At 37.1% G+C, this 21,291-nt stretch overlaps 1 protein-coding gene and 40 non-coding genes across 41 annotated transcripts in view; 40 read left to right on the top strand and 1 right to left on the bottom strand.

The window, feature by feature from the left end:
* The window catches only part of LOC144852175 (adenylate cyclase type 10-like), a 117,601-nt gene extending 96,941 nt beyond the window's left edge, over positions 1 to 20,660 (top strand). The window contains exons 24-33 of the mRNA XM_078709926.1: positions 3,693 to 3,830; positions 4,673 to 4,848; positions 5,276 to 5,426; positions 6,542 to 6,633; positions 7,381 to 7,499; positions 17,545 to 17,641; positions 18,130 to 18,245; positions 18,673 to 18,790; positions 19,221 to 19,416; positions 19,738 to 20,660. Coding sequence (XP_078566052.1) covers positions 3,693 to 3,830; positions 4,673 to 4,848; positions 5,276 to 5,426; positions 6,542 to 6,633; positions 7,381 to 7,499; positions 17,545 to 17,641; positions 18,130 to 18,245; positions 18,673 to 18,790; positions 19,221 to 19,416; positions 19,738 to 20,061 — 1,527 coding nt within the window. The 3' untranslated portion in view covers positions 20,062 to 20,660. The remainder of the gene's footprint in view (positions 1 to 3,692; positions 3,831 to 4,672; positions 4,849 to 5,275; positions 5,427 to 6,541; positions 6,634 to 7,380; positions 7,500 to 17,544; positions 17,642 to 18,129; positions 18,246 to 18,672; positions 18,791 to 19,220; positions 19,417 to 19,737) is intronic.
* On the top strand, positions 35 to 119 carry Trnay-gua (transfer RNA tyrosine (anticodon GUA)). Its single transcript is given in 2 exon segments — positions 35 to 71; positions 81 to 119. It is a non-coding gene; the product is annotated as a tRNA-Tyr (tRNA).
* On the bottom strand, positions 247 to 318 carry Trnae-uuc (transfer RNA glutamic acid (anticodon UUC)). The gene has a single exon. It is a non-coding gene; the product is annotated as a tRNA-Glu (tRNA).
* On the top strand, positions 835 to 907 carry Trnav-aac (transfer RNA valine (anticodon AAC)). The gene has a single exon. It is a non-coding gene; the product is annotated as a tRNA-Val (tRNA).
* On the top strand, positions 1,671 to 1,743 carry Trnav-aac (transfer RNA valine (anticodon AAC)). The gene has a single exon. It is a non-coding gene; the product is annotated as a tRNA-Val (tRNA).
* Trnay-gua (transfer RNA tyrosine (anticodon GUA)) lies at positions 3,153 to 3,240 on the top strand. The gene is given in 2 exon segments: positions 3,153 to 3,189; positions 3,205 to 3,240. It is a non-coding gene; the product is annotated as a tRNA-Tyr (tRNA).
* Positions 5,880 to 5,961, top strand: Trnas-gcu (transfer RNA serine (anticodon GCU)). Its single transcript has one exon. It is a non-coding gene; the product is annotated as a tRNA-Ser (tRNA).
* Trnas-gcu (transfer RNA serine (anticodon GCU)) lies at positions 7,672 to 7,753 on the top strand. Its single transcript has one exon. It is a non-coding gene; the product is annotated as a tRNA-Ser (tRNA).
* Trnas-gcu (transfer RNA serine (anticodon GCU)) lies at positions 7,891 to 7,972 on the top strand. The gene has a single exon. It is a non-coding gene; the product is annotated as a tRNA-Ser (tRNA).
* Positions 8,178 to 8,259, top strand: Trnas-gcu (transfer RNA serine (anticodon GCU)). The gene has a single exon. It is a non-coding gene; the product is annotated as a tRNA-Ser (tRNA).
* Trnas-gcu (transfer RNA serine (anticodon GCU)) lies at positions 8,397 to 8,478 on the top strand. The gene has a single exon. It is a non-coding gene; the product is annotated as a tRNA-Ser (tRNA).
* Positions 8,618 to 8,696, top strand: Trnas-gcu (transfer RNA serine (anticodon GCU)). Its single transcript has one exon. It is a non-coding gene; the product is annotated as a tRNA-Ser (tRNA).
* On the top strand, positions 8,724 to 8,805 carry Trnas-gcu (transfer RNA serine (anticodon GCU)). The gene has a single exon. It is a non-coding gene; the product is annotated as a tRNA-Ser (tRNA).
* Trnas-gcu (transfer RNA serine (anticodon GCU)) lies at positions 8,946 to 9,027 on the top strand. The gene has a single exon. It is a non-coding gene; the product is annotated as a tRNA-Ser (tRNA).
* On the top strand, positions 9,163 to 9,244 carry Trnas-gcu (transfer RNA serine (anticodon GCU)). Its single transcript has one exon. It is a non-coding gene; the product is annotated as a tRNA-Ser (tRNA).
* Trnas-gcu (transfer RNA serine (anticodon GCU)) lies at positions 9,381 to 9,462 on the top strand. The gene has a single exon. It is a non-coding gene; the product is annotated as a tRNA-Ser (tRNA).
* On the top strand, positions 9,606 to 9,684 carry Trnas-gcu (transfer RNA serine (anticodon GCU)). The gene has a single exon. It is a non-coding gene; the product is annotated as a tRNA-Ser (tRNA).
* Trnas-gcu (transfer RNA serine (anticodon GCU)) lies at positions 9,712 to 9,793 on the top strand. Its single transcript has one exon. It is a non-coding gene; the product is annotated as a tRNA-Ser (tRNA).
* On the top strand, positions 9,934 to 10,015 carry Trnas-gcu (transfer RNA serine (anticodon GCU)). The gene has a single exon. It is a non-coding gene; the product is annotated as a tRNA-Ser (tRNA).
* Positions 10,152 to 10,233, top strand: Trnas-gcu (transfer RNA serine (anticodon GCU)). The gene has a single exon. It is a non-coding gene; the product is annotated as a tRNA-Ser (tRNA).
* Trnas-gcu (transfer RNA serine (anticodon GCU)) lies at positions 10,372 to 10,453 on the top strand. Its single transcript has one exon. It is a non-coding gene; the product is annotated as a tRNA-Ser (tRNA).
* Positions 10,594 to 10,675, top strand: Trnas-gcu (transfer RNA serine (anticodon GCU)). The gene has a single exon. It is a non-coding gene; the product is annotated as a tRNA-Ser (tRNA).
* On the top strand, positions 10,812 to 10,893 carry Trnas-gcu (transfer RNA serine (anticodon GCU)). The gene has a single exon. It is a non-coding gene; the product is annotated as a tRNA-Ser (tRNA).
* On the top strand, positions 11,032 to 11,113 carry Trnas-gcu (transfer RNA serine (anticodon GCU)). Its single transcript has one exon. It is a non-coding gene; the product is annotated as a tRNA-Ser (tRNA).
* Positions 11,250 to 11,331, top strand: Trnas-gcu (transfer RNA serine (anticodon GCU)). Its single transcript has one exon. It is a non-coding gene; the product is annotated as a tRNA-Ser (tRNA).
* On the top strand, positions 11,474 to 11,552 carry Trnas-gcu (transfer RNA serine (anticodon GCU)). The gene has a single exon. It is a non-coding gene; the product is annotated as a tRNA-Ser (tRNA).
* Positions 11,580 to 11,661, top strand: Trnas-gcu (transfer RNA serine (anticodon GCU)). The gene has a single exon. It is a non-coding gene; the product is annotated as a tRNA-Ser (tRNA).
* Positions 11,802 to 11,883, top strand: Trnas-gcu (transfer RNA serine (anticodon GCU)). The gene has a single exon. It is a non-coding gene; the product is annotated as a tRNA-Ser (tRNA).
* On the top strand, positions 12,024 to 12,105 carry Trnas-gcu (transfer RNA serine (anticodon GCU)). The gene has a single exon. It is a non-coding gene; the product is annotated as a tRNA-Ser (tRNA).
* Trnas-gcu (transfer RNA serine (anticodon GCU)) lies at positions 12,242 to 12,323 on the top strand. Its single transcript has one exon. It is a non-coding gene; the product is annotated as a tRNA-Ser (tRNA).
* On the top strand, positions 12,462 to 12,543 carry Trnas-gcu (transfer RNA serine (anticodon GCU)). Its single transcript has one exon. It is a non-coding gene; the product is annotated as a tRNA-Ser (tRNA).
* Trnas-gcu (transfer RNA serine (anticodon GCU)) lies at positions 12,681 to 12,762 on the top strand. Its single transcript has one exon. It is a non-coding gene; the product is annotated as a tRNA-Ser (tRNA).
* On the top strand, positions 12,902 to 12,983 carry Trnas-gcu (transfer RNA serine (anticodon GCU)). Its single transcript has one exon. It is a non-coding gene; the product is annotated as a tRNA-Ser (tRNA).
* Trnas-gcu (transfer RNA serine (anticodon GCU)) lies at positions 13,124 to 13,205 on the top strand. Its single transcript has one exon. It is a non-coding gene; the product is annotated as a tRNA-Ser (tRNA).
* Positions 13,342 to 13,423, top strand: Trnas-gcu (transfer RNA serine (anticodon GCU)). Its single transcript has one exon. It is a non-coding gene; the product is annotated as a tRNA-Ser (tRNA).
* Trnas-gcu (transfer RNA serine (anticodon GCU)) lies at positions 13,562 to 13,643 on the top strand. Its single transcript has one exon. It is a non-coding gene; the product is annotated as a tRNA-Ser (tRNA).
* On the top strand, positions 13,780 to 13,861 carry Trnas-gcu (transfer RNA serine (anticodon GCU)). Its single transcript has one exon. It is a non-coding gene; the product is annotated as a tRNA-Ser (tRNA).
* Positions 14,004 to 14,082, top strand: Trnas-gcu (transfer RNA serine (anticodon GCU)). The gene has a single exon. It is a non-coding gene; the product is annotated as a tRNA-Ser (tRNA).
* On the top strand, positions 14,110 to 14,191 carry Trnas-gcu (transfer RNA serine (anticodon GCU)). Its single transcript has one exon. It is a non-coding gene; the product is annotated as a tRNA-Ser (tRNA).
* On the top strand, positions 14,332 to 14,413 carry Trnas-gcu (transfer RNA serine (anticodon GCU)). The gene has a single exon. It is a non-coding gene; the product is annotated as a tRNA-Ser (tRNA).
* Trnas-gcu (transfer RNA serine (anticodon GCU)) lies at positions 15,440 to 15,521 on the top strand. Its single transcript has one exon. It is a non-coding gene; the product is annotated as a tRNA-Ser (tRNA).
* Positions 20,661 to 21,291: the final 631 nt, after the last annotated feature.

The following is a 21,291-nucleotide window of genomic DNA, read 5'->3' on the forward strand; positions in this document are numbered from 1 at the left end:
TATGTGCTTGGATATTCTTGCTTACCAATATGTACCCTCGATAGCTCAGTTGGTAGAGCGGAGGACTGTAGAGTTATTTAATTGGTATTTGGTCGCTGGTTCAAATCCGGCTCGAGGGAACATTTTATTCCTATTTTCCGTTGTTTTCAATTGATAATGAATTTGTAAAAAAATTTACAGTCTTAGAATAACGTATACATTCTTGTTTATTTCAAACAAAATCTAATAGACTAGAAATAAAATAATTTCCCACACCGGGAATCGAACCCGGGCCGCGGCGGTGAAAACGCCGAATCCTAACCACTAGACCATATGGGAAAACTTGAGAGACCCATAAATTTAAGCCATAATATTGGTGTTGGTGTTTATCATGGAACACGATTCATTATCAGTACATTTTATTGAAACAAACACTCCATAATAGGCTACGATCAAAGCGAGAGAGACACCACCCTCGATAGCTCAGTTGGTAGAGGTTATCAACATGTTTACCGATATGTGCTTAGGTATTCAACATGTTTACCAATAATGTGCTTAGGTATTCAACATTTTTACCAATATGTGCTTAGGTATTCAACATGTTTACCAATAATGTGCTTAGGTATTCAACATGTTTACCAATAATGTGCTTAGGTATTCGACATGTTTACCAATATGTGCTTAGGTATTCAACCAGTTTGATTATATCAATCATCCATTATTGATTATATATTTCTTTTAAGACTTACCGTCCTAACTTTAAATTTTCGTTTATTTTTGTGTGTTTTTTTTTTATAAATTTGTTTTATTAAGAAATCACAATGATGTAACCCACAGCGTTATCTTATTAGCAGCGGCTTCGTAGTGTAGTGGTTATCACGTCTGTTTAACACGCAGAAGGTCCCCGGTTCGAGCCCGGGCGAAACCTGTTTTTTTTTTAACTTTATGGTGAAAAGTACTGTATACGTAATATGACATACAGTATATCTCGTTTTTTTTAATACTTATTTTCTGGAATCGTTTTGCTTATTACCATATTTATTTGTCATTAAATAGGTTAAAAAACTTTATGTAACCCACATTGTTGCTTTACGTGGTTTCGTAGTGTAATGGTTATCACGTCTGCTTTACACGCAGAAGGTCCCCGGTTCGAGCTCTGGCGGAACATGTTTTTTAAACTTTATGGTGAAATGTACTGTATACGCAATATGATATACAGTATATCTTATTTTTTTAAATAGGCGAACTTATTTTGTGGAATCAGTCATTATCAATTGTACAATGTTTATTTGGCTTTGTGCTTATTACCATATTTATTTGTCATTTAAATGGGTTAAAAAACTTTGTGTAACCCACATTGTTGCTGTAAATGGTTTCGTGGTGTAGTGGTTATCACGTCTGCTTTATTTTTTTTTGCTTTTAAAATTAGGTATTCAACATGTTTACCAATAATGTGCTTAGGTATTCAGTATGTTTACCAATATGTGCTTAGGTATTCGACATGTTTACCAATATGTGCTTAGGTATTCAACCAGTTTGATTATATCAATCAGCCATTATTGATTATATATTTCTTTTAAGACTTACCGTCCTAACTTTAAATTTTCGTTTATTTTTGTGTTTTTTTTTTATAAATTTGTTTTATTAAGAAATCACAATTATGTAACCCACAGCGTTATCTTATTAGCAGCGGCTTCGTAGTGTAGTGGTTATCACGTCTGCTTAACACGCAGAAGGTCCCCGGTTCGAGCCCGGGCGAAACCTGTTTTTTTTTTAACTTTATGGTGAAAAGTACTGTATACGTAATATGACATACAGTATATCTCGTTTTTTTTAATACTTATTTTCTGGAATCGTTTTGCTTATTACCATATTTATTTGTCATTAAATAGGTTAAAAAACTTTATGTAACCCACATTGTTGCTGTACGTGGTTTCGTAGTGTAGTTGTTATCACGTCTGCTTTACACGCAGAAGGTCCCCGGTTCGAGCTCTGGCGGAACATGTTTTTTTGATTAATTGTGTTTTTTTTATTGAAAAATATATCTTTAAAATTATTATTTAAAAACTTAAAGATGTATTGTCCCTTGAAACACAAAAAAATGAAGGTCAGAATATTCTAAATTTAAATTGGCCATATCAAAGTAATGTTAAAGTTATTCACTTTAAGTCGAAAATTCGAGCCAAAAACAACAATTTTACGTAATTAACAGCTAAATTAACTTGATTACATTTCTTCTGGAAAATCATCGCGAGCGAAAGTAAACAAAGATTTCAAACCATGATTATACATTATGCATGATGCTAATTAGGATTGTTTACAACTCGTCACGGTTGAGAAGGTGTTTTCACACAGATCGCGAGGAAGTTTTATGAATATGCATACAGAGTAGCCAAATAAGCGCGTTGCATTATGAGATATGTTTTGATCGAAAACTTTGACTGGAAGTCAAAGTTATTTTTTGAACCAAAAAACGTCTGTATTTCAGTTAAATGATTTTTTTTTCGACTAATTTTTGGTGAAAGTTAATAACTATTATGATACTTCAAAATGACCCACTTTTTTTCAAAATCTTTTATTTTTTATTTTTTTGGAATTTGACAAAGGGACAATACATCTTTAATTTACTGATTTTGCGTTATGGTAGTATAACAGGCTTCGTAGTGTAGTGGTTACCACGTCTTCTTAACACGCAGAAGGTCCCCGGTTCGAGCCCGGGCGAAACCTATTTTTTAAACTTTATGGTGAAATGTACTGTATACGCAATATGATATACAGTATATCTTATTTTTTTAAATAGGCGAACTTATTTTGTGGAATCAGTCATTATCAATTTTACAATGTTTATTTGGCTTTGTGCTTATTACCATATTTATTTGTCATTTAAATGGGTTAAAAAACTTTGTGTAACCCACATTGTTGCTGTAAATGGTTTCGTGGTGTAGTGGTTATCACGTCTGCTTTATTTTTTTTTGCTTTTAAAATTAGGTATTCAACATGTTTACCAATAATGTGCTTAGGTATTCAGTATGTTTACCAATATGTGCTTAGGTTCTAAACATGTTTACCAATAATGTGCTTAGGTATTAAACATGTTTACCAATAATGTGCTTAGGTATTAAACATGTTTACCAATAATTTGCTTAGGTATTCATCATGCTTACCAATATGTACCCGCGATATCTCAGTTGGTAGAGCGGAGGACTGTAGAGTTAATTAATTGGTATCCCTAGGTCGCTGGTTCAAATCCGGCTTGAGGGAACATTTTATTCCCATTTTCCGTTGTTTTCAATTGATAATGAATTTGTAACAGATTTTACAGTGTCAGGATAACTTATCCATTCTTGACATGACATGAAATAAAATAGTTTCCCACACCGGGAATCGAATTTATATGTATCTTCATTTTATTATTTTCTTCGGCTCATTATAAATTTTTTTGATCAATCAATTCAGTAAAATCAGGAATCACCTCTGAGAGGTTATGCTGGAAAAACATTATTTAATACTTATGTATAATTAGTTGTAATTGTTTAATTTTATTTAACAATCCGTACATATTCCATCCTTACGGGCCACAATGGAAATAAGTTTGACCATTGGTTACTTTTTTGTGCTACCCTGAATCCATTCCTGTTTTTTATTTTTTGGAATTCGAATAAAGAAATGAAATGAAAAATAAGCCTTAACTTTATTATTTTGGTCTTTTTCAGGCATTGTCTTATCTCAACGAGGCGCAAGAATTGATCAAGACACTTGACACGGGAGTGAAACCCCTGAGTGATGACGTCAACGAGAACATCACGGTAGATAGGTATGAACGTGCGCACGTAGAAAGCACAACGGGACAGGTAAATATAATGTAAACTAAACTATTATCACTTCATAAAAATAACGAAAGTTTGTTATTAGGCCTACAATGGTATAAATATTTTCATTACAGTAGGTGAAAGATGAAAAGGTTATATTTTCACGAGGTGAAGTCGATAGAAAATACAACAAATTCTTTCACCGAATTAAATTATTTGTGCCATTGTACGAATATAAAAATTCAATATTTTATAATTTATAACACACATACTGTTTATATTTAACGAGAGGCTAGGACTTAACCATTCGAAGGCAGAGCTCCAATTTTAGACTGTAATTGCAGTGCATGTAACGACATTGTACTCTCGATGACATCATTAAGAGTGCAATAGAACATATATTTATTATCATGTAACCCACAATCCTCTCAAATGAAAGTATACATTATACTTGGATTACTATGATTAAGGACCCGAATCTTTACGATTTCTAATAGGTATTATAAGTATTCTAATTTATAGTGCTTTTAGCTAATTTTGATTTCATTACGGTTTAAATGTTATTGATTGTAGCAATTTTATATGTTTTATTTTGCTTTGTTTGTTATTTCACTTTGTTATACCGAAATAGGTCATCATGACGTATTAGCTTACTTTCAATTTTTAACCCTTAAGCCTTGTTCCCACTAGGACGTAACGCAAGGACGTAAACGCAACGTAAGCGACTGAGACCAATCACAAGCGACAGTTCGAATAATCCATCGCTTGTGATTGGTCAACTCACTTACGTTGCGTTTAAGTCCTTGCGTTACGTCTCTAGTGGGAAGAACCAAGCATTAACAAATGAAATGGCAATTATACGCAAAGATATTCCTTTTCCGTAGGCAATATTTCAGATGAGGCGTTACGATGATTCTAAGCCACATTTTCTGACGGCACTTCGCATTCTTGGCAATCACCAACATCATGCCAAAATTCTGACATGGTTTAAGGTTATGCGGGAAGGGATCAAGCAGTTTGCACACAAGAAATTCCCAAATTGTTTCATTGGCAAAGCTTCGTAAGTTATATATCGTATGTAGTTTATTACCTGTGGCAATAATCAGGCCAATTTACACAGACGAGCGGTAAACGGTTAGCGGAAAACATTAAACGGAAAACAAAAATATAGAATTTTCTGATGACCATTCACACAAAAACGCGGAGCGGGCGGGCGGTTAAGCGGAAACCCGCAACCACCCGCTCAAGATAGATAAAGATTCTTGGACAAGCACGCGGTTCTCCGCTTATCTTTACCGGACCGGACCGGACGGGCGTTTTCCGCCCAGGATAGATAGGCTACAGATTCTATGTGGAACAATTTAAGCTATACGCACTTTTCCGATTACCGTTACCGTGCGTCTGGAGCAATGGGCATTAAGAGATATTTTCCTCATGATTTAGAATCCGTTTTTGGTGTTTGATTGCGTTGTTATTGATATTTTCAGAAGTGAAATGAGCAACATCTATGTAGAACAAGCCAGATGTTTGTCGTACCTGTGGCAGATTTACTCAAAGGGGAACGACAAATTACGAGCTTTGTCGTCTGCTTTGCAGCAACTTAACCGTGCAGAATCATCAGATGACGACTTACACGAGGTACCGTAAACTATTTTGTTGTTTAGTTGCGCTGCTACAATGTCTGTCTACAATATCAAACAAAAAGTGTGATACCCAAATATGGTATTGATATGACGAAGTATTGTATTGTTCCCCCACCCCCCACCCAGCAAAACAAAAACATAAAATAAATATTAAATATAGATGAAATAAGACATTTTGAATTAAAGCAAAACAGTTTTGATAAAGTTATTTACTTACTCCACTTATTATTATTTATCAATTTATCTATAATTTTTAGCAATTTGGAATTATTACAGTGGGCCTGTTTGCGATCATAATAGTGAAAAGTTTTTAGATACAATACTGTGAATCGATTAGTGGCGCTGTTGTAATGCATTAATTGTACTTTTCTGATGCAATACCGATGCAATTTTAAGACTTTCATGTTATTAATATAATTAAAAAATAAAGAAAGGTATAGCATGACAAGACGAGGTGGCCGAGTGGTTATGGCGATGGATTGCTATTCCATTGTGCTTTGCACGCGTGGGTTCGAATCCCATCCTCGTCGAACTTTTGGGTTTTTTTTCAAATTCAAGTCAACTCATTGTTGTATGCATGTAAAACAATATAAACGTATGTATATTGAATTTATCGACTTAAAATAAAAAAGAGGAAAAGATTAATTTAATTCGTTATGTCGGGTATCAATTTTATTCGATTCTGATCAATTCAATCCCTTAGGCCTATAAGTTAGCTTTTGAAATATTGTTCGACGCATGAAACTTTAAATCGTTGGATAGGACGGTTTAATTTCTTTAAAAACGCAAATTATTACTTTGTTTGGTTTTGTTCTGTACACTAGCGATCCCCAATGTGGTTCAGGGGCCTCAATAACGAATTTGTTTTTTTCTGAAAATACAAATGAGAAGGCCAATATTATCGTTCTAGTAAAATGTGAGCTAAGCAAATAAATTAGAAAGACATTAATTATGCAATTATAAATTGTAAATAAGCAAACCTGTTATGAAGTTTTAATGGAAAAATTCCATTTGGGTTACAATCCAATCCTCGTCCCTATAACCCATTTCACCTAAATGCCGATAATATCTTGTTTTAATTGTTTTATTCACTTATTATTTTGTTTCCAGTTGATTACTGCATATCGGAGCATAATGGAGTGTTGCCAATCATATCAATGGCCTAGACTCGGTGGTACGTACGAAAGAATGGCTATAAAAAGGTCAGTATGATGATACGTTACTATGCATATTCACTTTATTTGCTGGATCTCTGTTCGCGAAATAATCACATGTGACCGGACGAATTGGTCGAGTGGGTTAAAAACAAACCATGGCTAAAATTTGAAATTTGGAAATAGTTTGAGACGGAAAGTGCATTTTATCCGGTATCACAAAATAACATTCACATTTGTTACGAGCATCTATTTTAAATATAAATTACTACAGAAACGAATGACCGCTATTTAGTGTCGGGAACCAAACACAAAGGAATCCTTATGATGGTAGTTTTTGTATGGGGTAACATCTACATCTACAATCTAACAACAGGATGCTGGGCTCCGAAGATCAAAGGGTTTTACTGTGGCTGCGACAGTATCAGTTTCACCTGAGACCACTATAGGTTACAGGCCCCTTAACAGACACCGCCCGCCGCGAAGAATATGTACATTATAGTATTTCTCGGAGCCAGATATAAGATCAAAGGACTGTTACGAGTTCCTATCTTAAGAAGGCGAGCTCAGTGTCCTGTTAGATTGCCTTACATCTACTCAACTGCGCTTCTATACTTACTACATCAATGGGTCTGTTTCTAAAGCTCAATATAGCGCAAAAGGACGACCGTAATTTTCGTAACAGGTGCTATTATCATTACTCGCTCGGGAAGAATATTCCTGAACTCGGTTGACAAGACTTTAGAGAGACATTTACAAAATACTAAAATCTCTCCATTGCCGTTTGATATTTAGGTGCGTTGAAAGTCCGAGCAATTTTGGTCCAGATGACGTCGTCACAGTTGGCTACCTTTATTGCACAAGCTCAGTGGTGCGGCTTGGAAACGCTAGAATACAAGGTTCTATAGATGCAGGTATGGTCGTCTTTATAGTGCTGAATTGTACAATAAAATGTGATTTTTCAAATGAACCACTAGTTAGTGAATATGTGACCTATTCGAATAAGAATACACATTTTTCTTATAATAATCCCAGGTACATTTCGTATAATTTGGAATGGTACTGTGCGAATGCGTTAAATGTATAGACGAGGTGGCCGAGTGGTTAAGGCGATGGACTGCTAATCCATTGTGCTCTGCACGCGTGGGTTCGAATCCCATCCTCGTCGCCATTACTGTTTTTTTAAACTACTCGTTGGTAAATATGTGACCTATTCGAATAGGAATACACATTGTTCTTATAATAATCCCAGGTACATTTCGTATAATTGTTGGAATGGTACTGTGCGAATGGGTTAAATGTATAGACGAGGTGGCCGAGTGGTTAAGGCGATGGACTGCTAATCCATTGTGCTCTGCACGCGTGGGTTCGAATCCCATCCTCGTCGCCATTACTTTTTTGTTATGAACTACTCGTTAGTAAATATGTGACCTATTCGAACCCATCCTCGTCGCCATTACTTTTTTTTTATGAATTACTCGTTAGTAAATATTTGACCTATTCGAATAGGAATACACATTGTTCTTATAATAATCCCAGGTATATTTCGTATAATTGTTGGAATGGTACTGTGCGAATGCGTTAAATGTAGAGACGAGGTGGCCGAGTGGTTAAGGCGATGGACTGCTAATCCATTGTGCTCTGCACGCGTGGGTTCGAATCCCATCCTCGTCGCCATTACTTTTTTTTTTAACTACTCGTTAGTAAATATGTGACCTATTCGAATAGGAATACACATTGTTCTTATAATAATCCCAGGTACATTTCGTATAATTGTTGGAATGGTACTGTGCGAATGCGTTAAATGTATAGACGAGGTGGCCGAGTGGTTAAGGCGATGGACTGCTAATCCATTGTGCTCTGCACGCGTGGGTTCGAATCCCATCCTCGTCGCCATTACTTTTTTTTTAACTACTCGTTAGTAAATATGTGACCTATTCGAATAGGAATACACATTGTTCTTATAATAATCCCAGGTACATTTCGTATAATTGTTGGAATGGTACTGTGCGAATGCGTTAAATGTATAGACGAGGTGGCCGAGTGGTTAAGGCGATGGACTGCTAATCCATTGTGCTCTGCACGCGTGGGTTCGAATCCCATCCGGAATGGTACTGTGCGAATGCGTTAAATGTATAGACGAGGTGGCCGAGTGGTTAAGGCGATGGACTGCTAATCCATTGTGCTCTGCACGCGTGGGTTCGAATCCCATCTTCGTCGCCATTACTTTTTTTTATGAATTACTCGTTAGTAAATATGTAACCTATTCGAATAGGAATACACATTGTTCTTATAATAATCCCAAGTACATTTTTCGTATAATTGTTGGAATGGTACTGTGCGAATGCGTTAAATGTATAGACGAGGTGGCCGAGTGGTTAAGGCGATGGACTGCTAATCCATTGTGCTCTGCACGCGTGGGTTCGAATCCCATCCTCGTCGCCATTACTTTTTTTTAACTACTCGTTCGTAAATATGTGACCTATTCGAATAGGAATACACATTGTTCTTATAATAATCCCAGGTATATTTCGTATAATTGTTGGAATGGTACTGTGCCAATTCGTTAAATGTATAGACGAGGTGGCCGAGTGGTTAAGGCGATGGACTGCTAATCCATTGTGCTCTGCACGCGTGGGTTCGAATCCCATCCTCGTCGCCATTACTTTTTGTTTAACTACTCGTTAGTAAATACGTGACCTATTCGAATAGGAATACACATTGTTCTTATAATAATCCCAGGTACATTTCGTGTAATTGTTGGAATGGTACTATGCGAATACGATAAATGTATAGACGAGGTGGCCGAGTGGTTAAGGTGATGGACTGCTAATCCATTGTGCTCTGCACGCGTGGGTTCGAATCCCATCCTCGTCGCCATTACTTTTTTTTTTATGAATTATTCGTTAGTAAATATGTGACCTATTCGAATAGGAATACACATTGTTCTTATAATAATCCCAGGTACATTTCGTATAATTGTTGGAATGGTACTGTGCGAATGCGTTAAATGTATAGACGAGGTGGCCGAGTGGTTAAGGCGATGGACTGCTAATCCATTGTGCTCTGCACGCGTGGGTTCGAATCCCATCCGGAATGGTACTGTGCGAATGCGATAAATGTATAGACGACATGGCCGAGTGGTTAAGGCGATGGACTGCTAATCCATTGTGCTCTGCACGCGTGGGTTCGAATCCCATTCTCGTCGCCATTACTTTTTTTTATGAATTACTCGTTAGTAAATACGTGACCTATTCGAATAGGAATACACATTGTTCTTATAATAATCCCAAGTACATTTTTCGTATAATTGTTGGAATGGTACTGTGCGAATGCGTTAAATGTATAGACGAGGTGGCCGAGTGGTTAAGGCGATGGACTGCTAATCCATTGTGCTCTGCACGCGTGGGTTCGAATCCCATCCTCGTCGCCATTACTTTTTTTTTAACTACTCGTTAGTAAATACGTGACCTATTCGAATAGGAATACACATTGTTCTTATAATAATCCCAGATATATTTCGTATAATTGTTGGAATGGTACTGTGCCAATTCGTTAAATGTATAGACGAGGTGGCCGAGTGGTTAAGTCGATGGACTGCTAATCCATTGTGCTCTGCACGCGTGGGTTCGAATCCCATCCTCGTCGCCATTACTTTTTTTTATGAATTACTCGTTAGTAAATATGTGACCTATTCGAATAGGAATACACATTGTTCTTATAATAATCCCAGGTACATTTCGTATAATTGTTGGGATGGTACTGTGCGAATGCGTTAAATGTATAGACGAGGTGGCCGAGTGGTTAAGGCGATGGACTGCTAATCCATTGTGCTCTGCACGCGTGGGTTCGAATCCCATCCTCGTCGCCATTACTTTTTTTTATGAATTACTCGTTAGTAAATATGTAACCAATTCGAATAGGAATACACATTGTTCTTATATTAATCCCAAGTACATTTTTCGTATAATTGTTGGAATGGTACTGTGCGAATGCGTTAAATGTAGAGACGAGGTGGCCGAGTGGTTAAGGCGATGGACTGCTAATCCATTGTGCTCTGCACGCGTGGGTTCGAATCCCATCCTCGTCGCCATTACTTTTTTTTTAACTGCTCGTTAGTAAATACGTGACCTATTCGAATAGAAATACACATTGTTCTTATAATAATCCCAGGTATATTTCGTATAATTGTTGGAATGGTACTGTGCCAATTCGTTAAATGTATAGACGAGGTGGCCGAGTGGTTTAGTCGATGGACTGCTAATCCATTGTGCTCTGCACGCGTGGGTTCGAATCCCATCCTCGTCGCCATTACTTTTTTTTATGAACTACTCGTTAGTAAATATGTGACCTATTCGAATAGGAATACACATTGTTCTTATAATAATCCCAGGTACATTTCGTATAATTGTTGGGATGGTACTGTGCGAATGCGTTAAATGTATAGGCGAGGTGGCCGAGTGGTTAAGGCGATGGACTGCTAATCCATTGTGCTCTGCACGCGTGGGTTCGAATCCCATCCTCGTCGCCATTACTTTTTTTTTAACTACTCCTTAGTAAATATGTGACCTATTCGAATAGGAATACACATTGTTCTTATAATAATCCCAGGTACATTTCGTGTAATTGTTGGAATGGTACTGTGCGAATTCGATAAATGTATAGACGAGGTGGCCGAGTGGTTAAGGTGATGGACTGCTAATCCATTGTGCTCTGCACGCGTGGGTTCGAATCCCATCCTCGTCGCCATTACTTTTTTTTTATGAATTACTCGTTAGTAAATATGTGACCTATTCGAATAGGAATACACATTGTTCTTATAATAATCCCAGGTACATTTTGTATAATTGTTGGAATGGTACTGTGCGAATGCGTTAAATGTATAGACGAGGTGGCCGAGTGGTTAAGGCGATGGACTGCTAATCCATTGTGCTCTGCACGCGTGGGTTCGAATCCCATCCGGAATGGTACTGTGCGAATGCGTTAAATGTATAGACGAGGTGGCCGAGTGGTTAAGGCGATGAACTGCTAATCCATTGTGCTCTGCACGCGTGGGTTCGAATCCCATCCTCGTCGCCATTACTTTTTTTTTTATGAATTACTCGTTAGTAAATATGTGACCTATTCGAATAGGAATACACATTGTTCTTATAATAATCCCAGGTACATTTCGTATAACTGTTGGAATGGTACTGTGCGAATGCGTTAAATGTATAGACGAGGTGGCCGAGTGGTTAAGGCGATGGACTGCTAATCCATTGTGCTCTGCACGCGTGGGTTCGAATCCCATCCTCGTCGCCATTACCTTTTTTTATGAATTACTCGTTAGTAAATATGTAACCTATTCGAATAGGAATACACATTGTTCTTATAATAATCCCAAGTACATTTTTCGTATAATTGTTGGAATGGTACTGTGCGAATGCGTTAAATGTAGAGACGAGGTGGCCGAGTGGTTAAGGCGATGGACTGCTAATCCATTGTGCTCTGCACGCGTGGGTTCGAATCCCATCCTCGTCGCCATTACTTTTTTTTTAACTGCTCGTTAGTAAATACGTGACCTATTCGAATAGAAATACACATTGTTCTTATAATAATCCCAGGTATATTTCGTATAATTGTTGGAATGGTACTGTGCCAATTCGTTAAATGTATAGACGAGGTGGCCGAGTGGTTTAGTCGATGGACTGCTAATCCATTGTGCTCTGCACGCGTGGGTTCGAATCCCATCCTCGTCGCCATTACTTTTTTTTATGAACTACTCGTTAGTAAATATGTGACCTATTCGAATAGGAATACACATTGTTCTTATAATAATCCCAGGTACATTTCGTATAATTGTTGGGATGGTACTGTGCGAATGCGTTAAATGTATAGACGAGGTGGCCGAGTGGTTAAGGCGATGGACTGCTAATCCATTGTGCTCTGCACGCGTGGGTTCGAATCCCATCCTCGTCGCCATTACTTTTTTTTTTAACTACTCGTTAGTAAATATGTGACCTATTCGAATAGGAATACACATTGTTCTTATAATAATCCCAGGTACATTTCGTGTAATTGTTGGAATGGTACTGTGCGAATTCGATAAATGTATAGACGAGGTGGCCGAGTGGTTAAGGTGATGGACTGCTAATCCATTGTGCTCTGCACGCGTGGGTTCGAATCCCATCCTCGTCGCCATTACTTTTTTTTTATGAATTACTCGTTAGTAAATATGTGACCTATTCGAATAGGAATACACATTGTTCTTATATTAATCCCAGGTACATTTCGTATAATTGTTGGAATGGTACTGTGCGAATGCGTTAAATGTATAGACGAGGTGGCCGAGTGGTTAAGGCGATGGACTGCTAATCCATTGTGCTCTGCACGCGTGGGTTCGAATCCCATCCTCGTCGCCATTACCTTTTTTTATGAATTACTCGTTAGTAAATATGTAACCTATTCGAATAGGAATACACATTGTTCTTATAATAATCCCAAGTACATTTTTCGTATAATTGTTGGAATGGTACTGTGCGAATGCGTTAAATGTAGAGACGAGGTGGCCGAGTGGTTAAGGCGATGGACTGCTAATCCATTGTGCTCTGCACGCGTGGGTTCGAATCCCATCCTCGTCGCCATTACTTTTTTTTTAACTGCTCGTTAGTAAATACGTGACCTATTCGAATAGAAATACACATTGTTCTTATAATAATCCCAGGTATATTTCGTATAATTGTTGGAATGGTACTGTGCCAATTCGTTAAATGTATAGACGAGGTGGCCGAGTGGTTTAGTCGATGGACTGCTAATCCATTGTGCTCTGCACGCGTGGGTTCGAATCCCATCCTCGTCGCCATTACTTTTTTTTATGAACTACTCGTTAGTAAATATGTGACCTATTCGAATAGGAATACACATTGTTCTTATAATAATCCCAGGTACATTTCGTATAATTGTTGGGATGGTACTGTGCGAATGCGTTAAATGTATAGGCGAGGTGGCCGAGTGGTTAAGGCGATGGACTGCTAATCCATTGTGCTCTGCACGCGTGGGTTCGAATCCCATCCTCGTCGCCATTACTTTTTTTTTAACTACTCGTTAGTAAATATGTGACCTATTCGAATAGGAATACACATTGTTCTTATAATAATCCCAGGTACATTTCGTGTAATTGTTGGAATGGTACTGTGCGAATTCGATAAATGTATAGACGAGGTGGCCGAGTGGTTAAGGTGATGGACTGCTAATCCATTGTGCTCTGCACGCGTGGGTTCGAATCCCATCCTCGTCGCCATTACTTTTTTTTTATGAATTACTCGTTAGTAAATATGTGACCTATTCGAATAGGAATACACATTGTTCTTATAATAATCCCAGGTACATTTTGTATAATTGTTGGAATGGTACTGTGCGAATGCGTTAAATGTATAGACGAGGTGGCCGAGTGGTTAAGGCGATGGACTGCTAATCCATTGTGCTCTGCATGCGTGGGTTCGAATCCCATCCGGAATGGTACTGTGCGAATGCGTTAAATGTATAGACGAGGTGGCCGAGTGGTTAAGGCGATGAACTGCTAATCCATTGTGCTCTGCACGCGTGGGTTCGAATCCCATCCTCGTCGCCATTACTTTTTTTTTTATGAATTACTCGTTAGTAAATATGTGACCTATTCGAATAGGAATACACATTGTTCTTATAATAATCCCAGGTACATTTCGTATAACTGTTGGAATGGTACTGTGCGAATGCGTTAAATGTATAGACGAGGTGGCCGAGTGGTTAAGGCGATGGACTGCTAATCCATTGTGCTCTGCACGCGTGGGTTCGAATCCCATCCTCGTCGCCATTACTTTTTTGTTATGAACTACTCGTTAGTAAATATGTGACCTACTCGAATAGGAATACACATTGTTCTTATAATAATCCCAGGTACATTTCGTATAATTGTTGGAATGGTACTGTTCCAATTCGTTAAATATATAGACGAGGTGGCCGAGTGGTTAAGCCGATGGACTGCTATTCCATTTTGCTCTGCGCTGCACGCGTGGGTTCGAATCCCATCCTCTGCCATTTATTTATTTATTTATTAGTGAATATGTGACCTATACGAATAAAAATACACTTTGTTATTATCATAATACTAGGTATATTTCAAATGTTGGTGCAATGTTGCTGTGCAAATCGGTTTTAATGTAAAGACGTACGAGGTGTGACCTTCACTAAGAACAATACAATCAATTTCACTCACGAAATTACCTATAAACACATGTATTATTTAAAAGAGAAGTGTTAAGCTCTCTCTAGATTCTCAAACTAGTTTGACAAAAAAAGTGTGATGTGGCCAAAAATGGTAGTGATATGCTTAAATATGGTAGTGATATGACATCATCATGTCCATATATGGGGAAATCACATTTTTTGTCACATAAAATTTGATAGTGTAGACAGAGCTTGATTAATACAAATATTTAACATTAAATTATTAAACTATGTTAAGTTGGCTACAAAAGCATAATCGGTTTTGTTCTTGTTTTAGGGACACAGAGCCTAACACTGCGGGGCTGGCATTAAGGGGATGACATGACCCAGGGTCATAAATATAGTACTTGATTTAGATAAAATCCAACTATTTATATTTCGTTTGCTTGTTATCGTATATAGTTCTCCTGGTAAACCTATTTTAGGAATATGTTATTACTGTGCAGTGAAGCGTGAAAGATAATAATCATATTATACTTATTATGCGCCCGTATGTAAACATGGTAGTTTGTTTAAATTGTCAGAAGCCGTCGTTTATGAACGTTGTATTTTCTATTGTTATTCTAACCCAGTATTGTGGATTTCCTATTTGCGGCTGCCTGTCGTGAAAGACGAGGTGGCCGAGTGGTTAAGGCGATGGACTGCTAATCCATTGTGCTCTGCACGCGTGGGTTCGAATCCCATCCTCGTCGCTATTTTTTTTTTAGTTTTTCCTGCAATTTATTTATGTTTTTTACACCCATATTTTTCATTCCCTGTCTTTGCTTATTTTCCCATTTTTTTTCACTGAACAAAATTACATAATTATTTCACATTTAGATTTAGTTCTTAAGTAAAGATTATACAGTATATTACTAGAGGGTTCGCTCGCTTCGCTCGCGCACCCTCTAGTGGGTGTACCCGAATGGTCCTCGAAAACATGACCAACGCCTCTGGAAATTGAGGCCCGGCTGACTATGCATATGACTGATGAGTAATTTGTACTAATCATACAGTAAGAACATAAGATGCAAATAATATAATTGTAAAGAACAATATACGTATAATATACATATTATATTATTATATAATATTATCTGAACGTTACACACAGGAGGAAACCGTTAATAGGGGTCATAAATCACTGAAACAGTCTCTAACGTGACGGCGTACCAAGAGACCAAAAGCATAGTTTATCAAAGTGGGTGACAGTGAGCGGGGTTTTAACATTTGTATCACAATATATCATGACAACAGCATCTTGTTAATTTTGGAACAAAATGATCAAATAACAACTTTCGTAGCCTACTTATATATCGGCCGTAAGACACCATTTATAATTATAAATAGAGCAAGCAACATAAATAATCGATAATATAAACAGTAAAGGTGTTTCCCTGGTAGGCCTACCAGGCCTCCTATAGTAACATTGAATCGCACCTAAATTTGATTAATAAATAGCATAAATAATTAGTTCAATTAGCCTCCTATAGTAACATTGAATCGCACCTAAATTTGATAAATGATTAATAAATAGCATAAATAATTAGTTAAATTACTAAAACAAATTTATTATTGATAGTTGAATATCTAAAACAAATAAATTGTAGTTCACGATTCAGTTGAATCACTAAAATCACATTGTACTAAAACAAATTGTATTTCACGTAAAGTAAATGCCTTTAATCAATATAATTGATTAGTTGATTATCTAAAACAAATTAATTGCAGCTGCAGTAGGCCTAGTTCACGACGATACGTTGAACCACTAAAATATTTGTATTTAATATTGAATGTCGCCACCAACGGCCATTTTGCCGGAAGTGACGGACCCGGAAGCCAGTTGAACAACAGCGCTAAATTTTGTCGTTGTAAAAGACAAAAATGGAACAATAGCGTCGATGTGAAGACTAATGTTATCAAATCTACGTTTCGCGGTACATCTGAGATAGATAAGGTATCCAAGGCGGAGATTTGTACCGAAGTTTTTGCATTGTGCTCGCCTATGTCAGAATTAACCATAATTTATATATAGATTATATTTACTTGTCGATTTGAGGTTAATCGCAACATATTGTGATATAATGATTCAATATTATTATTATATTATATATTATTATAACATTATTATAAGTGTGTGCTAAAATTTAAAAGATAATATCAGAAATATTTTTGAGGGAACGATGAATATGAACAAATTATGCTCACTGCTGCTCACACGTTGCTCACTGTTGTTCCGAAATCAAATCAAACAATTCCCGTTCATGGCTCAATATATTATGATTATATAATCAGACCAAGGCATTCAATTAAAAATTGACACTTATTTTTAATAAAAACGGAATTTGATGCGTTATTTGTTTGGAGCTGGTTAATTTGTCCGCGGACAAAGGTATTATACAGGTGTTCTTTGTATTTGCAGGCAACATAGGTTAATAATTAAAATATCCACGTCCTATTGTTGACTTTTAAATTCCTTGGTTCGCAAACTGAGTGAGTGTAGGATTAAAGAAGACGACCCGATTCTGCATCTAGATAGAGTCTATCGCAAGTCATATAGAAACGAGTCTAGCTCTAATACACGATATATTTGTCAATAGGTTCATAAGACAAGGTATAACGTTAGTTATATGTGTATTTAATTGTTTAGAGATACCCAATGTACCAGGAACCAGAATATCAGTTGTATAATCGTATTGCTATTATTAACATTTTCATTCAATAATATTGTTTTAGGTTATAGTGCTTTGCGTATTGCCAAACGACTTCATGAAATTGATCTGGAATTAGCCGTGCTGCCAACGTTAGCTCAAGCATTGTTACAAGCAAACAGGTAGGTACAATAATAAAGTACACTTATGGATATAAGACTCTGTTATTAAGTGTTGACATTACAGCAACACACGTAGAGACTCAAGTCAACTATCAGCGTCCCAACTAGCGCGTCAAGCCACGTGTCTCATGATGTTGTTGATGCCTAATTCTTTACAAAAGTTGTACAATTGGCGCGTCAAAAGTCTCTTCGTGCAGTGTTGATGCTTAATTCTTATATTACAAAAGATGCACCATTACTTAGTTCAATGAATGCGTCAAGTAGTCCTATCTCTTCCTGGTGTTGACGCTTAGTTCTTTAAAAAAATATACCATTAATTAGCGTTTCAACGAACGCGTCAAGTAGGCCTATCTATGGGTGGTATCGACGCTTAGAGTTCTTACAAAAGATGTACCATTGATTAGCGTTTAAACGAGTGTATCATGGTGTCGACGCTTAATTCATACAAAAGAATTTCGCCTATAAGTTATAATGTTTTGTTTTTGTAGGTTAACCTCCTGCGTTGAGAACCTAGAAGCGTTACAATATGCAGCCGAAGAGGAGGAAAACTGCGTTTCAGTCGGCTGGTACTTTTGTGGATGTATGGATCTTCTTCTTGAAGCCGGTAAACATCATTATCACTTGAATACATTATCATTGCGTTATTGGCTCATAGCAATAAGCTAATAATTATAATAACAATAGCTAGGAAGTATTTACTGATTCCCCCGATAAAGTCTTCCGAATGTCATTTCACTCCAAGTTGCTACGTCTGTTTGGACATTGCACAGGTTTACGAAAGCAGAGTACCTATTGTATTTGGTGTTTTTTATGAGCCCCATAAACATAAGGCAGACGGCGGTGCTCTATCTTTCCTATGTTTAATTTGATACCAATAATTTAGATTTAGCGCGCACTTCTTCAATAAAGGCAATTTTTGGCCAGTCCCTAAATGCGTGTAAATTGCGAATTCAAAATGAGAAACGTTATAGCTCTCTGTACGCTTTGGCGAAGAGACATGATTTATGCTTGAGAGCTTTTTTTCCATATAGGGTTCACCCTTGAAGACCATAACACATGTATTGATTATTGCATACGTGTCATGAATGAACAAGCTTTCTCGGTGGACACCACCCCGAGGTTGTACCTCCAGTCATGTCTAGCGTTATGGTAAGTAGGCCTACATAGATTTCGAATCGGGAACGTGGTAGACAGGTAATTCAAATTTAAAAAAAAACAAATGTTGATTTAAAATTTCATATAAGAAATGTATTTATTTTGGTTTTGCTACGTATAGTCTGGCAATAAATGACACTTTTAGCCGATAAGCAGCACAACTTTGATTGGTAGGTCTCTATTCATTAATCCATGGTCTAATGATACGTCTCATGCAGAAATCATGAGTTTAATTATGGCATAAATTAGGAAATTATAGGGGCTATAATAATCTATAAGCATGGATATACTAGATCAATAAGTTATCTGCAAGCCAGATTGTGTGGAGCAATTGTGACTTCAGATTGTGGACTTGAAGCTAGAAATAATTATCTTATTTATGATTTCTGCCTAAGACTTCGAGTACCTCTATAAATTATTTTAGGTATTCCAGAAAAGGCGAGTGGGTAAAGTCCACCAGATGGATGGAGCTGTCTGATGAACTAGCGGCACGCCATGAGCGAACGACGTTGGTTACCGTACAATCAGCGTTCAAGATGTTAGAATGCAGGCTTCTGCATGTGTACAGAACGCTGAAAGATGGCGATTCAGGTCGGGACGAGAAGGTACAGGTTGACAAGGTAATTTCAGTTGTAGTTAGGGCTTGGTTTGTTATTTACCTGGGTAAGGTGGTTTCATGGCCATAGTTGGGCTAACTTTGGTAGGTTGGAACCAACTTACCCGGGTAAGTTGGTTTCATGGGCATAGTTGGGCTAACTTTGGTAGGTTGGAGCCAACTTACCCGGGTAAGTTGGTTTCATGGGCATAGTTGGGCTAACTTTGGTAGGTTGGAGCCAACTTACCCGGGTTATTAATATAATTTTATAATTTCTCAATAACAGTTTTTCATATATAAACACAGCATCAATGTATTTAGGCCTATTTGTCTATTCTTTTTAAAGATGTTTTCCACGCTGCAGTCACGAGTCAATTTCTTTCCCGTTTTGAAACCACGACTGATGCACCTACGAGCTTACCGCCTTATGTTAGACAACAAACAAAGTAATGCTCGTAAACTGTTGAATAAATGTATAGAAGGAAGTCGGCAGAAAGGGCTATCAGTTGAAGAACACTGGGCAGAGCACAGCTCTTCGTACTGGTTCGATCCTAAGTGCTCAAAGGATCTTAGCACACATTGGTTACAGTCCGTAGAAAAGGATCTTGATTGGCATGCGGCTAGAAACCTTGATGCCACTATGGTTAAATATTCTTTACCTTTACCATAAGAAAAGTCGTTTCGTACCGTAACGCAAGGACGTGCGCGTGACAGTGGATCATCCAACCTGTTGCCTGTATTCGTCTATTTACGGTGGTTATTGCGTTGCGTCGAAGTAGGAACCAAGAATTACGTCATTTACGTTGCGTCGTAACCAAGCACGGTATATGTCAGTTGTTTTGATTAAGTTGTATTGATCGTAGCAATATGTCGATAGTACAAATATTTCGATTCTAATATGCAAATGTAAATATGCGTACACATTGTTGTGTTGTTTGTTAGTGCAATAATTATTATAATGTATAATAAATAATTTAAGTATGGTTGCAATTGAAAACAAATGTATTACGGGTATTTTTATTTAACACGGTAATTATTGCCAGCTGCGCCCCATCGCGAATCTCATTTTGAATCGCCTCAATATTTTGTCGCCAGTTGATTCTTGCTTGTTATAATAATTAATGTAAACTTTTTGGTTTTTCAGGAAGCGAAACTTGCAGAACATGATTAACTCGAATTAGATAAATACCACACAGTTTTAATTAGTACATGTTCTCGACGGCGATTGGTAAAAACAAATTTTGGCACATACGGCGTGTCATACCTATACTTAACAAAAACAATAAGTAGAAACTTAATTTAAGTTTTAATGATTATTTATCATTCATCTTCAATGCGTCACAGAAGGCTTAGTGATGAATTTCGGATTGTTTTATTTTCCTATATTTGAGTTTGATTTCCAAATAAATGTTTTAAACATCTTACTGTATTTTATTTATTCATTGTCAAACACAGTAAAATAATGGGCTAGACTGGTTAAAATTTACATAAAAATACAAAAATTAGTATAAAATTAGTTAGAATACAGATCGTTCAAAAGACAAGAAATTGGTGTGTGTAGGGTATGGCATAAAATAAATCGATCAGCGTTTCCATATTTCGCCATGCATACCTTCAAACAAGACCTGTCTATTTCAGCAAAAACAGGTCCTAATCATTGGTGTGTTGACTCTTAACTTATATTTACTGTTTCAGGTGTTTTTTTTTCTAATTTGCATTTCAGTCTTGCACAGATGTCACTGGTCTTTTGTTTTCTCCGTTCGACACTAGTCAGTTGTCGCTGGTAGTAGTTTTTGGACACCATGATAGCATTCCATAATTGATTTTAGCTAATAGTGCGTCATCATACCAGCTCCATGTTTTCTTTTATTTTAATGGATTTATTTGACCGTTATTGGAT

Source organism: Antedon bifida, chromosome 9 (genome assembly GCF_963402885.1).
Source record: "Antedon bifida chromosome 9, ecAntBifi1.1, whole genome shotgun sequence".
NCBI classification, from domain to species: Eukaryota; Metazoa; Echinodermata; class Crinoidea; order Comatulida; family Antedonidae; genus Antedon; species Antedon bifida.